Source organism: Myotis brandtii, unplaced genomic scaffold, assembly GCF_000412655.1.
Source record: "Myotis brandtii unplaced genomic scaffold, ASM41265v1 scaffold744, whole genome shotgun sequence".
NCBI lineage: Eukaryota > Metazoa > Chordata > Mammalia > Chiroptera > Vespertilionidae > Myotis > Myotis brandtii.
In genome coordinates, this window is record NW_005370965.1 from 1,665,244 (window position 1) to 1,681,074 (window position 15,831).

Here is a 15,831-nt window from a genome sequence, read left to right on the forward strand (position 1 = left end):
CAGTAGGGGACCTGCTGGAGGCAGCCAATCAATGATTCTCATCATTGATGTTTCTCTCTCTCTCCCCTTCTCCCTTTCTCTCTGAAATCAATAAAGAAATATATATTTAAAAATAAATAAATCATTTTTCATTTTTCAATTGTAGTTGACATATAATATTAGTTTCAGGTGTACACTCCTGTAATTATATAACTTACTAAGTGATTATCCCAATGAATCTTGTACCCATCTGACATCATACATAGATATTAGATTATTATTTTTTTGTTGAAAGTATTACATATGTCCTTCTTTTTCATCTTTGTTTTTTTACATTTATTTTATTTTTTTAAATCTTTATTGTTGAAAGTATTACATATGTCCTTCTTTTTCATCTTTGTTTTTTTACATTTATTTTATTTTTTTAAATCTTTATTGTTGAAAGTATTACATATGTCCTTCTTTTTCATCTTTGTTTTTTTACATTTATTTTATTTTTTTAAATCTTTATTGTTGAAAGTATTACATATGTCCTTCTTTTTCATCTTTGTTTTTTTACATTTATTTTATTTTTTTAAATCTTTATTGTTGAAAGTATTACATATGTCCCCTTTCTTTCCCCATTGATATCTTCCAGCCGGCCCCTGCCCCCACCCCAGGCCTTCACCACCCTATTGTCTGTGTCCATGGGTTATGCATATATGCATACAAGTTCTTTGGTTGATTAGTTCCCACCCACCTTCCCCCACCTCCCCTCCGAGAATAATTTATTATCATTATTATTATTTTTGTTGTTATTAATCCTCACCCAGGGATATTTTTTCCATTGCTTATTAGATAGTAGAAGGGAAGGATAGAGGGAGAGAAACATCAATGTGAGAAAGAGACATCAATTGGTTGCCTCCCACATGCAACCAGTCCGGGGCTGGGAATTGAGCCTGTTACCCTTCATTACGTGGGCCAATGCTCTAACCATTGCACCAGCCAAGGTGGAAATAAATTATATTTTTCATACTACAAAAGGCCCTAGTATGTTTATAAAGACCCCAATATTAATGGGCAAACCCTTAATTAAAAGTCACAGCTCAGACCCATGGGGGTGCCTCAGGATCCCCTGGCACCTCCTTCCTAACCCAATGCACCTGGCTGCACCCACTCAGCCCCTGGACAGGCAGCAGGGTGGTGTGAGCTCCAGGGACCTGGGTTCATGAACTTTGAAAACTTCCCCAGGAGATACTAGAGGACTTGCTCCTCCGGTTAGGACCCAACTCAACAGCAGAGGCCTCCACATGAGCCGCCTAAGAAGGACACGACGGCACCTATGTAGTATTTGGCGTGGGATGCAAACCCAAATCTAATCACGAGGAAACATCAAACACAAAAGGAGAAAGGTTCTATTTTCAAAAGGGGAAAGGACTATATTCTCCTAAAATCTCAATTTCATGAAAGTCAAAAAAGACCGCGGAAACGTTCAAGAGTAAAGAAGGCTAAGAGATGTGGCAGCAATGCATGGCCCTGGACTTCCAATCGACATGAATGGCTCAGCTCACACCACTAGAAAATGCACAGATTAGAGAAGAATACTGAATCAATATTAAATTTACTGAAGTTTATAATCACATGTTATACAGGACAGTATCCCTATTAAGAAATATACTCTGCACTCAAGATTTAGGAATTAGGGCCATGGTACATGCAATTTGTCCTCAAATGGTTCCGAAAACAGATTATGTAGAGACAGAAAGTAAACAAACCAATGGATAAACTGCCAGCAGCTGAATCTGGGTGAAGGCTACACAAAGTGTCCTTTGTGCAATTTTTGCAACTTTTCTGTGTTGGCAATTATTCCAAGTAAAACGTTAAAAAGAAAACTCCTGCTCTAGGTCATACAACTTGCAATATTTTCCCCTCGTTGGTACCGCGCTCGGCACCCACAAGCAGCGCCACTGGGCAGAGCAGAACACGCCTCTCCCCAGGGGGCCGTCTTCCAACTGCTCACTCCTTTAAAACAGCCTTCTCCTCCTCCCGGGCATTTACAGACCCCAACGTCAGCTGAGGTGCAGCCTCTGAATGTTATTTTCTCCTGCTCTTTCAGTTTTTTAGCTACATTATCTTTTTAATATATTTTTTTATTGATTTCAGAGAGGAAGAGAGAGGGAGAGATAGAAACATCAATGATGAGAGAGAATCATTGATCAGCTGCCTCCTGCACCCCCCCCCCCCACACACACACCAAGGATCAAGCCTGCAACCAGGCACATGCCCTTGACCAGGAATTGAACCATGACCTCCTGGTTCATAGGTTGATGCTCAACCACGGAGCCATGCCGGTGGGACTAGTTACAATATTTTAGGGGGAGGGGGTGCAGATCAGGGGCACAGAGCCTCACCGTCCCGGGCCTCGTGAAGTCCACGCTGTGGGCCAGGCTCTGCCGCATCTGGTTACTGAAGAGGCGGATGCAGACGCTCTGCAGGTACTCAGGAGTGATCTGCAAAGAGACATGAGTTTGGCTGGTGAAAGGATGAGACCCACCCAGAGACAGCGGAAGCGGCCAGGCAGTCACAGCTGTCTCTTGCGAGTTTCTTTAAGGGCCAGAGAGGAAATTTTGCTTTAACTCAGGAGCTCTCAGTAGTTAAAGCACCACCAATGTCCTTCTAAATGTCAAAAACACGGCACACTTTTCAGTTCTAGGTTTCTAGAGTTTTCTGTGGCTTAGAGACTTTGGATCAACCCCTTACTCCTGATACTGTTTCCTGCTTGTTTAAAAATATACGTTTTTATTGACTTCAGAGAGAGGGAGGGAGAGGGAGAGATAGAAACATCGATGAGACAGAAACATCAATGAGAGAGCAACATTGATTGGCCACCTCCTGCACGCCCCCTACGGGGGGCCGAGCCCACAACCCAGGCATGTGCCCTTAATCAGAATCGAACCCGGGACCCTTCAGACGGCGGGCTGAATTGTGCCAAATTCAGTGGACTCTCTGTCCACTGAGCCAAACCAGCAAGGGCAAGAAAAGTATATTTTTTTAAAGTATATATTTTTTAAAAGTATATAAAAATGTTTAATTTCGAGATTAAAAATGGCAGCAGAGTAGGAAGATGCTGCACGGACATGCTCCCAGGAACAAGCTGGAATTACAACTGAAATACGGAAAGGCTTCCTGAATAATCAATGGAAAACTCACAGGAGAGGAAAGGCTTGAATAATCAATGGAAAACTCCCAGGAGAGGATCCTGATATCCAAAGACCAAAGGTGGAGATCACATAGAGATTGATCATTTTTCCTGAATAATTGGTGTTTATTGCATGTAACATTATCATATTTAAAATCTTTTGTCTTGAAATATTAATGTTTACTGCAAGTAACATTATTATATTTAAGATCATTTTTCTTGAAATATTAAGGTTTATTGCATGTAAGATTATCATATTTAAAATCGTTTTTCTTGAGATATTAATGTTTACTGCATGTAACATTATTACATTTAAAATCGTTTTTCTTGAAATATTAAGGTTTATTGCATGTAACATTATTATATTTAAAATCGTTTTTCTTGAAATTAAAAAAAACTGAAGAAAAAAATGTTTAATTTCATGTGTCATCAATGTAATGCATATTTAAATCCTGAGATGCTATTCCTCATGGATGAAATTTACAAAATATAAAAATGTTATTGATAATGCCCAAGGTTGACAAGGGTATAAGAGAATGAACTGTCTCAGTGGAATCAGATTAGCACAGCCTCCTTGAAGGACCTTAGCATAGGTTTCAACCTAGTAAATCAACTTTAAAAAAATGCAACGCAGGCTCATCCTCAAGGATATCTCCCACTATACTTATAATTTATAAAAGCAAAAACCTGGAAACAACCTAAATGTCGAATAGCCTAGCCACTAGAGGGGAGGCACTGTGAAGAATATTTTATGACGTCATGAACACATGACTAAATATTAAGGAGGATTAGAAAACTATGTGAACTAGAGTCCATTTTTGTAAAAGATGTATATAAATATTGAAAAAAGCATGGACTGTTAAGTAAAACTGGGGCAATCAGAATGAGAGCAATGGATTGTATCAGTGCTAACACCCTCGTTGAGACATTGTGTTATACTTTTTCAAAATGTTACAATTGGGGAAACTGTACAAGGACTCTGTCTACATTATTTCTTAAAATTGCATGTGAACCTCCAATTACATCCATTTAAAAATGTTTTATTTCCACAAAGAGATTTTATTATGCTAAGTTTTATTAAGTACAACATTAGAGTTACTCCCATTAAAATCAGGAATAGACAAAGATACCCATGATCACGTTATTTAAAAATGTCCCACAGTCTTAGCCATAATATGCTAAGAAGGAAACAAGATACATAATGAAAAAAGCAAAACAAAAATATTATTTGAAGATGATATGACTACTAACCTAGAACACAGGAGAATCAATCAAAAAATCTATCAGATTAACAGAGTTCAGAGAAGGTAACTGGATCCAAAATCAACATGTGAAAATCTATAGATTTCCTATCTACTAGAAGGGCACCGCCCTCTTATTTTTATGGCACTACATAATCTTCTTCTGTTGCCATTTTATTCTGTACTGATACTAAGAATCAGGTAGAGAAATAAAGACATGGGCAATAACGTCTCAGGAAAAATGTATAAAATGCTGCAAGCAGCATGATAAACAGCACAGCACGTCAGCTTGGTCTCCTGTGTGCACTTCGGCTTTGTGAAACAGAGAGGCAAGGTCGAGTCTGGGAGTGGCCAGGAATCGCGTATCAACATGGTTCGTGCCCGTACATCTTTATGTTGAAAAGACATGAACCGCTGGGGATCTTCCTTACCATCTTGCCACTGACCGTGGCCTCCAGAGAATCCACCAGCTCTGCCGTGACTCCGATGAGGTTGTGGTAGTCCGCCTGGATCTTATTGTACCGTTTCAGGTATGTCATTGACCTACGCTCAGCTTCTAGCAGCTGCTGGTGGAGCTGCTGCAACATTTCTAGGAAGACATTTATATATATATATTAAAACAAAATAAAACAAAAAAATTAAAAACCCCTACAAAATAAAAAACATTCCTCTCAAGGGAATACCATGCCCACTATCATATTTTGCTATAACAATGAACTTCACACCGTTTGCGTCTAACACTTTGCTTCTATTTCATGCCACATTTAGTAGCAAAGTGCTTTGCAATCACTGATTTTTTATTTTTTGTCTCTGGTAGTTCACCTAAATCATCTCTGGTTTTCCTAACAAAATCTTTCTCCTGGACCGAACCCCACACAATTTCTTTTAGTTCTTCTCTTTATATACAAGAAACAAATTCAACATTTCATTCTATAGTCAGCTTGCAAAATGGTTGAACCAAACTTGTGTCTTTTTCTCTGTGAGGTTGTTTTCGGGACAATTCATAACCGCAGGGCAGTTCTTCATTTTAAGTAAAGGTTAGGGTTGCTTGACTGATGCTGAAGAAAACTAGAATCTAGAAGATTCCAGGTGCTCATTCTGCCACTTTTTTGTTTTGCTTTTTTAATCCTCACCCGAGTGTATGTTTTTATTGAATTTAGAGAGAGAGATGAAGGAGAGGGAGAGAGAAACAACTATGTGAGAGAGAGACATTGACTGACTGCCTCACACATGTACAATGGCCAGAAATCAAACTCCCAACCTAGGTATGTGCCCTGACCGGGAATCGAACCCTCGACCTTTTTCAGTGTACGGGACAATGCTCCAACCAAAACCAGCCAGGGCTCATTGTGCCAGTTTCTTTTCTTTTTTTTTTTCTTAAATATATTTTATTGATTTTTTACAGAGAGGAAGGGAAAGGGATAGAGAGTTAGAAACATCGAAGAGAGAGACACATCGTGACCAGCTGCCTCCTGCACACTCCCTGCTGGGGGTGTGCCCGAACCCAAGGTACATGCCCTTGACTGGATTTGAACCTGGGACCCTTCAGTCCACAGGCTGACGCTCTATCCACTGAGCCAAACCGGTTAGGGCTGTGCCAGTTTCTTAAAGCATAATCCACTCACTAAGAGCAGGCAGACTTGGAAGGTTCTAGGCTTCCTTCTTAGAATCACCCCAAGTCCTCCCCATGGGCAGTGCTTGTTGGCCATGCCACCCTGGGCACAGTTGGAACAAGCGACTCTTCAGCAGTGCCCACACTCCTATGTCCCACCACACTCCTCCCCTTCCCTGGAATGCTACATTTTGGATAGAAAAAACCTAAGTTAACTCACTATTGTCCCAATCCAGCCTCTGTGTAATATTTAAAGTCTTTATTTTAGAACACAGTTCATGTATACAGAGAGAGATTTTAAAATTATAAAGACCAGTGCTCAAATCCCTACTCTATCACTTTCCTGCTGAATAAACTGAGGCAAGATATTTAACTTCTCTGGTCTCATTTCTTAAAACTATAAAATGGGGGAAATGATATTCATCTCAAAAGGTTATTGTAAGGATTAAATGAACAAATACATTCAAAGTGCCTAGCACAATGTTAGCCTATAGCACGTGATCAATAAATGGTAACTGTTATTATTATTTCCTTTCATGGGAAGGGACCAAATATTTTCTAAATGTATTTCTATAACTTGAAAAAGTGGCAGAAGATTACACCCTACAGCAGTGGCCTGCAAACTTGAAATACATCAGAATCATCCAGAAATAAAGATGATCAAGCCTCACCTCCAGAGACTGATTTTGTGCTCCTGGGTGGGGGCCGAGTATCTATACAGTCAACAAACTCCCCCACGGCTCTGGCACATGCTAACATTCCAGAGCCACTGTCCTGTTATCCGTTCCTCCTAACTTGTGTCTTAAACACCTATGAGGATCACCCATGTTCAAACTGTATTTCAAAAGCTTTTACTTTTTATTGATGTGCAGAAGTAAAATATTTTAACTCTTAAAACCCGAAATATCACATAATAATGAACAATTATTATTACTATCATTCTTTAGCACCCATCAAATCTGAGTAGTGAAAGATAACTTTGAAAGGCCACCTAGCACAAACTTACGTTCAGTACTTGAACTTCTGGAGGAATCCCTGGAGGTCATTTATTAAACTTCTCCTTAAATATTACTAGGGAGAGGGAGTCACTACCTTCTCCCTACACTGAGTACTAGAAAAGCTTTTTCATACGTACAAAATTCAAAATTACATAAACCGGAACTTCCAACAATGAAAATGTTACAGGATACTGATAATCCCATTTTGTAGTAATAAGTTTAGAGAGTATCTGTGTGAACTCTCTCATCACATACCAAGTGGCAGATACTGAATGAAGTGCCGCAACCCATTAGCTGGGTCAAATGACCTCTCAAACATCGATGTCATCAAAGTAGTCCCTCTGTAAAGGGGACGCACTAAGTTCTCTTCCCCTCGAAACTCACTGTACAATGAATGTAAATGTAAGACACTATTTATGGACCTTTTGCCTTAGAAACCCAGAACTGGAATTTGTGACAACCTCAAAGTGTGGTACACTGACGGAAAAGAGCTCTAACTGCCCGCAGCCTGCAGGAAGGAGAGCAGGCAGCTGGGCTGACACATTTATGACCATTTCAAATACACCATTTAGCAAAACAGCCTGCTGTCCAGAGCCATCACCTTGCAGACACCTTCGCTGCTGACAAACAGGACCGGAACATTACTGTAAGCTGTTTGAGTCGCAGCACAAAACACCAACTTCACTTCTGAGCATTAAACAGAATTTTGACTCTTTTATCCCATCAAACATTTTATGAGACAAGGAAATCTAAGCCAAGGCGCCTTGCAATGTGAGAGCTCAACTTTTAATGGAGATGTCTTATTCCATGTTATTTTAATGAAACTGGCTTAGCCATGCTTGTGAAATTTATTGAGATTCTTCATATTTCAAAAGTCCGAAGAGCTGCATTCTGAGTTTTAAACAAGTGCTGAGCTCACTGAAAGAACGCCCGTTAAGGGCACAGAAAGTTTTCTGTTGTTCCCTGAGCAATGAAACAGTAACAACAGTGGTGGCGTCTTCCCCACGGTCAGTCGAGCTTCCCCTTGCTAACATTCCTCCTTCGTTTGAGGGCACTGCTTTTTTAATTTTTAAAAGAGTAGATGAGATTTCATTTTAGAGATCCCTTAGCTGTTCAAGACAAAATGATCATTTTAAAATATGGAACGGTTGCCCTGGTCGGGTTGCTCAGTGGTTAAAGTGTCGGCCGTGGACCGAAAGGTAGAGGGTTCAATTTCCAGTCAAGGGCACGTACCTCAATTGCAGGTTCAATACCCAGCCAGTTGGGGCTGAGTGGGAGGCAACCAATTGATATGTTTCTCTCTCTCTGTCTGTCCCCCTCCCTTCCACTTTCTCTAAAAATCAATGGGAAAAATACTCTCGCTCCCAGGGTGAGGATTAAAAACACACACACACACAAAAAAACCCACACCTAAGTCTAGAATTAAATTGGAGGCATGTCTGTGCCTTAAGGTCAATGCAACTACAGTTTCGGGAGGAGGGGACAAAGAGGTGACCACTGGCTGTCTTGACCCTGGCCTGTCCCTGGTGCAAATGCTCTACAGAGCTAATCTCTAATCTGCACGGCAATTCTGCATTTCGGGATGTATTCGGCCACAGGAACACACTGTGCCAGACTCAATTTTGCTTGGCTATCCTAAGAAAACTCAATTAAAATAAAATTAAAGAAGGCTCAAAAAAACCCTGGTCTCCTTGCTGAAATTTCAAATGAAAGATCTGTACAAAAATACAGGTTCTTCTATTTGCACTCCCCTCCCATGTTTATTTTGCCTGCAAAATTGGGCCACTTTTCAGAGACATAACTGTTCCCAGCAGAAAGCTAGCCTCAAATACTGCAGGGTATGCTGGGGTGTCAGGGGCTGGAGAAACTCAGGAATCGGGGAGCAGTTTCTCACCACCTCCCTCCCCGAGTGCCAGGGCATCCAAAGAATTAATCTGAACAGGGACTGAGCAGCCCGAGTGCAGGGCCGAGGCAGTTCTCTGGGACCCGTGAGGTGGGGCAGTGGTTTTAGAATATGACTGCAAAGTCTTTGACACTCCTGCCCATCAGGAGGTGAGGTGTAATTCCCCTTCCTTGAATGTGGACTGAACATAGGAGTTCAATTCTAAGGAAGAGAATGCAGCAGAAATGACACTGAGTTACTTCAGAGGCTGGGTCAGAAAGGGTGACACAGCTTCCATTGGTTCTCTCTGGGGACATTCATCCTGGAAACCCAGCCACCAGGCTCTGAGGAAGCCCAGGCCACATGGAGTCCACGTAGGTGTTCCAGTCAAGGGGTCTGCTGAGACCCCAGCCGACAGCCAACACCAGCCAGCAGAAATGTGCACGTGGTGAGGACGCCTTGGCCATGGCTCCACCAGCTCCGTCTACACCCACGAGACATCCCAAGGAAGAACTGCCTAACTGAGTCCAGTTCCCAGACCACATAAGACGATAATAATAAAAAATGATGTTGTTGTTTCATGCCTGAGGTGGTTTGCGAGGCAGCAACAGCAGTAGAAACAGTGGGGCAAAGGAACGTTTCCAGGCGTTGCAGGGCAAGACCTGAGTGCCCAGCCCAATTGACGATTCCAGCTGTGATGTGAGAAAGCTGCACGGGAGCCGCCCAGCCAGGGCCCGGGAACTGCACCAACACTGCAGGGAGCAGGCCTGAGGAGCTGGGATGGGCTGGAGGGGCTTGTCCTCAGACATAACTGTGCTGGGTGCACAGCACCTTGAGAAGCTCCAAGGCTGCAGCCTGGCCACCCTGGGACCATCCCATGGGGACCCCAGGAGGCCACATCTGTACCCTGCTCCTCGGTGCTCAGGCACAGGACTGTGGCTCCTCCATGAAAGGTCAGTGGGGTCTGTCCCCTCTGAGGCCTAAGGGGGGCAGCACAGCTGGCAGAACCAGAATTCGGAACTGCTGGGCTGGGGATCTGCACGGCTGCCAATCATAAAAAACAACAAACATCTAAACTCTTCTCATCTGAAGCCGCTAAAGCATCACTCACTTGTCAACTCCCTGGAAAGCAAAGAGCTAACTCATTGATCAATGTTTCCTTTCTTTAGAAAACGTCAACTTTCTAAAGAGAAACAGGAAGAACAATGTCAGGAAGTTCTGAAATCCTCAGCTGTGAGGAGGGAAATGTGCTGCTCCATGTGGTAAGACTCCACCTGCTGGAACTGAGGATGATGCCGCCTATCCTTACCCAAGGCCTGAAGCACATCACATACTTTCAGCACAAACATTTAAGCGGTTTTTATAATGTAGTATCGAAGACAAACTCAGGCAAAGAACCCAACTCTGGCCAATTTCATGATAACTAGTCTTTCTCACCTTCCTGAAAAGTGAACAGTTCCAGTAAACATGACTAATCATGGAAAAACATCATTTTCACGCTAAAAAATTAAGACTGGAATTCCTACCTTGAAAGTAAAAAATGGAAATGCTTTATAAGAATGGGTACTCCACATTGCTATTAGACTAGTTCAAGGCGAAAGTTGAAAGATACTAAAACGATTCCTCCCCGCCCTGCCGGGCTGTCTTCTAACTGCGCGGCTGCAGTTACACGGGCACAGCACTTGGATTTGCTTCATTTCTCCAAGTCTTAGTTACCTGACATGCAAGACGAAGCTAAAAACACCAGCCTTCTTGAAAAGTGGGCCTCAAGGAATCTCGGATACAAATAATTGCAAAGCACTTCATAAATATTTAGACTTTTAAAACCCTCGTTCTATTCTCCAAGTCTTTGGAATTCTCTCCATCTCACTACTTAAAACTTGAGTTGGCCAAGTTGTTATTTAAAACTTTTTCATCTACATGGCATGGTTTACCTTTGTGACTTTGTCCATTCTCCTTCTGGAATGAGAAAGCAGTTCAGGAAAATGGGAACTCAGGATGCAGTCCTCGGGGTACCCCACCTCAGCATGGTGGGGAGGGTTCTCAGCACGGCCAAGGCCACTTAATGCCGCTACAAATAGCTAAGATGGTGACTGGCTTCTCATCACTTGGGCGACTCGCTCTCAAATAAACCCTCTTCTCTCCATGTCAATTGCCTCCATGTACATCCAAGTCGTACACTATTTCAACAACCCCCTAACTGGCCTCCTTACCCCCTTCAAAAGACCTTCCCCGTTGCTACCAAAACGTTCTACTAAACGTGCAAATCTGAATTCAGACCCTTTAACTGTAACTTCAGTGCTAAAGCTCTATCCTAGGGAAATTGGGATTGGGGTGAAAACAGCACAGCCGGTGTTGCTCAGTGGTTGAGCGTCGACCTATGAACCAGGAGGTCAATGGTTCCATTCTTGGTCAGGGCAAATCCCTGGGTTGTGGGCTCGATCCCCAAGGTGGGGCATGAGGGAGGCGGCCGATCAATGATTCTTCTCATCACTGATGTTTCTATTTCTCTCTCCCTCTCCTTTCCTCTCTGAAATCAATTTTTTTTTAAAGTCCCAATTAGAATAACAAGTTATATGGTCACGTAACCCATGTGCCAGGGCTTCAAGGCCTTAAAAATGGTTGAGCAATAGTCTACAAAGGGACAGTTATTCCAAGGAGTTCTTTTCCAAAAAGACAGACTTTTTTTTTTTCCTACTAACACAGCTTCTAGCACATGACATAAAAATAAGACCCTAGCCCTAGCTGGTTTTGCTCAGTAGATAGAGCGTCAGCCTGAGGACTGAAGGGTCCCGGGTTCGATTCCGGTCAGGGTACATGCCTGGGTTGTGGGCTCGATCCCCAGTAGGAGGTGTGCAGGAGGCAACCGATCAATGATTCTCATCATTGATGTTTCTGTCTCTCTCCCCCTCTCTGAAATCAATAAACATATATATATTGGTCCTGGTCAGGGCATGTGCAGGAGGCAACCAATCGATGCGTTTCTCTCACATTGATGTTTCTCTCTGTCTTTCCCTCTCTCTTCCACTCTCTAAAAAAAAACAGAAAACAAAAACAAAAGACCCTACCCAGTCTCAGAGACCCAATGCCACAGAAGTCAACCCTTTATGGGCCTCAGCACACCCTCCCATTACTAATTCATTCACCCCATGCATGTGAAAGTGGTCTCATCAATTATCCCTGTTTGTGAGGCAGTCTAAGCCAGCAAGCCACTCTAACACCACGGCAGGCTCCACCGGCTTTGAAAGGATACATATAACATTAAAAGCTTTGGCGTGTTACTGGCTTTAAAAATTAAAGCTAGAAACTTTTCCAACTTCAACTTCAATTCTGGACTCCAAGAATCCTGAAGGAAAAAAAAAAGGAAAATAAAAGCTAGGTCACTAAATGCCAACAGCATCGTCAAGTTGTGGCCTTCAGGGTTAAATAAGCTAGATGTTTTGGCAGTGGTGTGGTGCCTAAAACACAGGTTTTAGGACAACTGACCAATTCATTTACAGCAGATTCAAGTACCCACAGCAGGAAGGAAAAACAGAGTTCTTTCATAAACAGGGGAAAAATAACCCTGTACATGATTTGAATATTTCATGTGATTTAAACACAAGCATGACAAGTAACCTTATTAGGTTGGTTACCCACAAGAATTCAGTACAGTTGAGGCATACGTGGCCCTGGCAGGCACACACAATGACCACTGGTTACCTAAGGCCTCCCGAAGAAAGACACTCGCTTCCATAACCCTCATGTAGGTAAGGAGGTAAGACAGTACCTCACGCACTCCATCGTGTCAGGAGTTACGATATATTTTTAGTTTGATTTGTCCCTTAAAAATAAATTATTTCTCTCAAGTAATGCTCATTGAGAAGAAAAAAATAACTTTAGTGAAAGAAAAAGGTGTCATAAGCAACAATCTTTCTCAGGGCAATTTTCCTCATAGTCTTTATATAAAAATATCTACCACCCAAACTAACAAGTTCCACCAAAATGAAGCTGTATCACTGAAATTTCCTATCCACTGACCCGAGCTCCTGCCCGGCCCACAGACCTTCCCGCCCTCCCCACTTGCTCTCCTCCAGCTTCGTATCCTCACCCACGCCTCCTGCCCCACCCAATCAGTCATCCGGTGTGTTACCTGACTTTCAAAAATTACTGCCAGATAAGCAGGAAAGTCTTGTATTTTAAAAAGATTTCATAATTCCCTGATGCAGCATAACTATTTATAATGTGTGTGTGTTATGGGTTGAAGTGTGTCCCAATCTCAGAATGTGAGGTCATTGGGGACGGGGTGGCTGCAGACCTAATTAGTTAGGATGAGGACGTATTGGAGAGGGTGGGCTCCTAATCCAACATGAATGGTGTCCTTATAAGAAAAAGGAAATTGAAATGGTATAAATACAGATGTAACAGGATAATAAAGGGAGAACCTGGCTATGCTGATGATCTGAAAAAAAAAAAAAAAAGGAAATTTCAGACAGACACAGAGAGAAGATGGTATGTAAGGACAGATCAGAGGCTGGAATTATGCTGCCATGAACCAAGCAACACTTGAACCTTCCGGAAGCTGAAGAGGCAAGGAGAGACCCTCCCCTGGAGGCCTCGCAGGGAGTCCAGCCCTGCCGCAGACACCTGGATTTCAGACCTCTGGCCTCCTACACTGTAAGGCAGTAAGTCTCTGTTGTTTTAAGACACCTCGTCTGTGGTCCTCTGTTAGGGCAGCCGCAGGAAACTCACACAATGTTAGGCTCTCTGTGCTCAATCTACAGAAAAGAATCCCAGGAAAGGACTGCTATGTTGGCCAGCATAAATCAAGACATTAAAAAACAAAACAAAACAGAACATCTGGGTGTCCCTAGACACACTGTAGTGAAATTATAGTCTTAAAGGCCAACAAAAAAGACAGATCACCTAAAAGTAGCAGCAATTAGACTGATGGCCAAATTCAAAATAGCAATAATGGGAGACGAAATGATACCTTCAATGTTCTAAAAGAACGTAACTGTAAACCTACTATCCTGAATGTGAGAATGCAGTCAAGACATTTGCAGACAAACAAGAATTGAAAGAAGGAGTCCACAACCAAGGGGGATTTTAAAGGAATGTTCTTAAGGTGGAGCAGAAAATGACCCCAGAAGAAAGGTCCTCAACGTGAGATGAGGTAACAAGCAAAATATGGGCAAAGGTAAGGGTAAAGCTATGCACACACTGATTGCATAAAATAGCAGAAAAGTCTGATTTGTGGGGTTAAACTAAATAACTAAAATATTTGACAATAATAGCACATAAATTGAAAAGGGGATGAATGAGGTTAACACATTCTCGGAACCTTGTAAGGTCAGAAAGAAAATAAAGGCATTAACTTTAGATTTTATTATGCATACACACTAAAGTATCTATGATGACCATTACAAGATCACATGTAGGGAGTAGCAAAAAGAAAAAGAAAAGGAATAAAATGACTCCGTGAATACTGATGGTCTCTCAATTCCTGACCGCCAGCTTCACCTCACCCTTAGCTAAGCTGTAGCCATGCTGCTATGTCATAATTTTCACAAACTGAAGACTTCACTGTGAGAAAATCTACCATCCTTGTCAAGTTTACCACCTTCCTAACCCTTCTATCTCAACCTTCTAGGAGAAGAAAGTGGTAAAACTAAATTTGGACTGACCAAAAACAAAACAAACAAGCACAGAATTCAATGTAGGCTACTTTACAACAAGCCTGCTTTGGTGAATCAGTCAGCCTCTGGTTTAGCAGCTACTACTAAAGAGGGAGAGAGTTGTTTTACTGAATCATAACAGAATAGGAAACTGAAATGCACTGGGTTCAGGAGAATTGCATCCAATGTTCAATGGCAGAGGAGTAAGCTCCATATAGATTCTTTTTATTTTTTTAAATATATTTTTATTGATTTCAGAGAGGAAGGGAGAGAGAGAGAGAAACATCAATGATGAGAAAGAATAACTGATTGGCTGCCTCCTGCACGACCCCTAATGGGGATCGAGCCCACAACCTGGGTATGTGCCCTTGACCTGAATCGAACCTGGGATTTCAGTCCACAGGCCGACGCTCCATCCACTGAGCCAAACCAGCTAGGACTCCATAGCGATTCTTGGAAACAGTATAAGATCTTTAGATAAAGCAATCTACATCAAAATAGTTCAGGCTCAAAATACATTTCAATAAACTTCTGTGGGACATACTCATTTTAGTAAGTCAACAAAAATTACTATAATAGGTAAATCTTATTAAATAAATATTATGCTGAAATTTTAACTAAAATAAAGTATAACAATTAAAAGATCACCCTCCGCCCTGCCCCCACGCATTGCCCCGCCTCTGCCTCACAGGCCCCGCCCTCTGGCCCACCCCATGCCTGGCCCCGCCCCACCAAAAATTAAAAGAGCAATAGGCAGGCCCTGGCTAAGTAGCTCAGTTGGTTAGAGTGCCTTCCCGACATGCACCAAGGTTGTGGGTTCAGTCCTGGATCAGGGCACATACAAAAAGCAACCAATGAATGCGCAAGTAAGTGGAACAACATATCTTTCTCTCTCTCTCTGTCTAATCCAGCCATGGGCAAACTACGGCCCGCGGGCCGGATCCGGCCTGTTTGAAATGAATAAAACTAAAAAAAAAAAAGACCGTACCCTTTTATGTAATGATGTTTACTTTGAATTTATATTAGTTCACACAAACACTCCATCCATGCTTTTGTTCCGGCCCTCCGGTCCAGTTTAAGAACCCATTGTGGCCCTCGAGTCAAAAAGTTTGCCCACCCCTGGTAATCAATCAATAAAAAAAATGTTTTAAAGACCTATAGGTAAGCCCTAGCCAGTTTGGCTCAGTGGATAGAGCGTTGGCCTGCGGACTGAAGGGTCCCAGGTTCGATTCCGGTGGAAGGGCACATGCCCAGGTTGCTGGCTCAATCCCCAGTAGGGTGTGT

At 42.3% G+C, this 15,831-nt stretch overlaps 1 protein-coding gene across 2 annotated transcripts in view; it reads right to left on the bottom strand.

Annotated features, from left to right (window-relative positions):
* The window catches only part of ARMC9 (armadillo repeat containing 9), a 101,354-nt gene that overhangs the window by 78,590 nt on the left and 6,933 nt on the right, over window positions 1-15,831 (bottom strand). The window contains exons 5-8 of one of the 2 annotated variants that reach the window (XM_005882968.2): window positions 12,144-12,236; window positions 10,825-10,849; window positions 4,830-4,987; window positions 2,370-2,468 (exon numbers count right to left, since the gene is read on the bottom strand). In XM_005882968.2, coding sequence (XP_005883030.1) covers window positions 2,370-2,468; window positions 4,830-4,987; window positions 10,825-10,849; window positions 12,144-12,236 — 375 coding nt within the window. The remainder of the gene's footprint in view (window positions 1-2,369; window positions 2,469-4,829; window positions 4,988-10,824; window positions 10,850-12,143; window positions 12,237-15,831) is intronic. The other variant, XM_005882967.2, reaches the window with a different exon arrangement.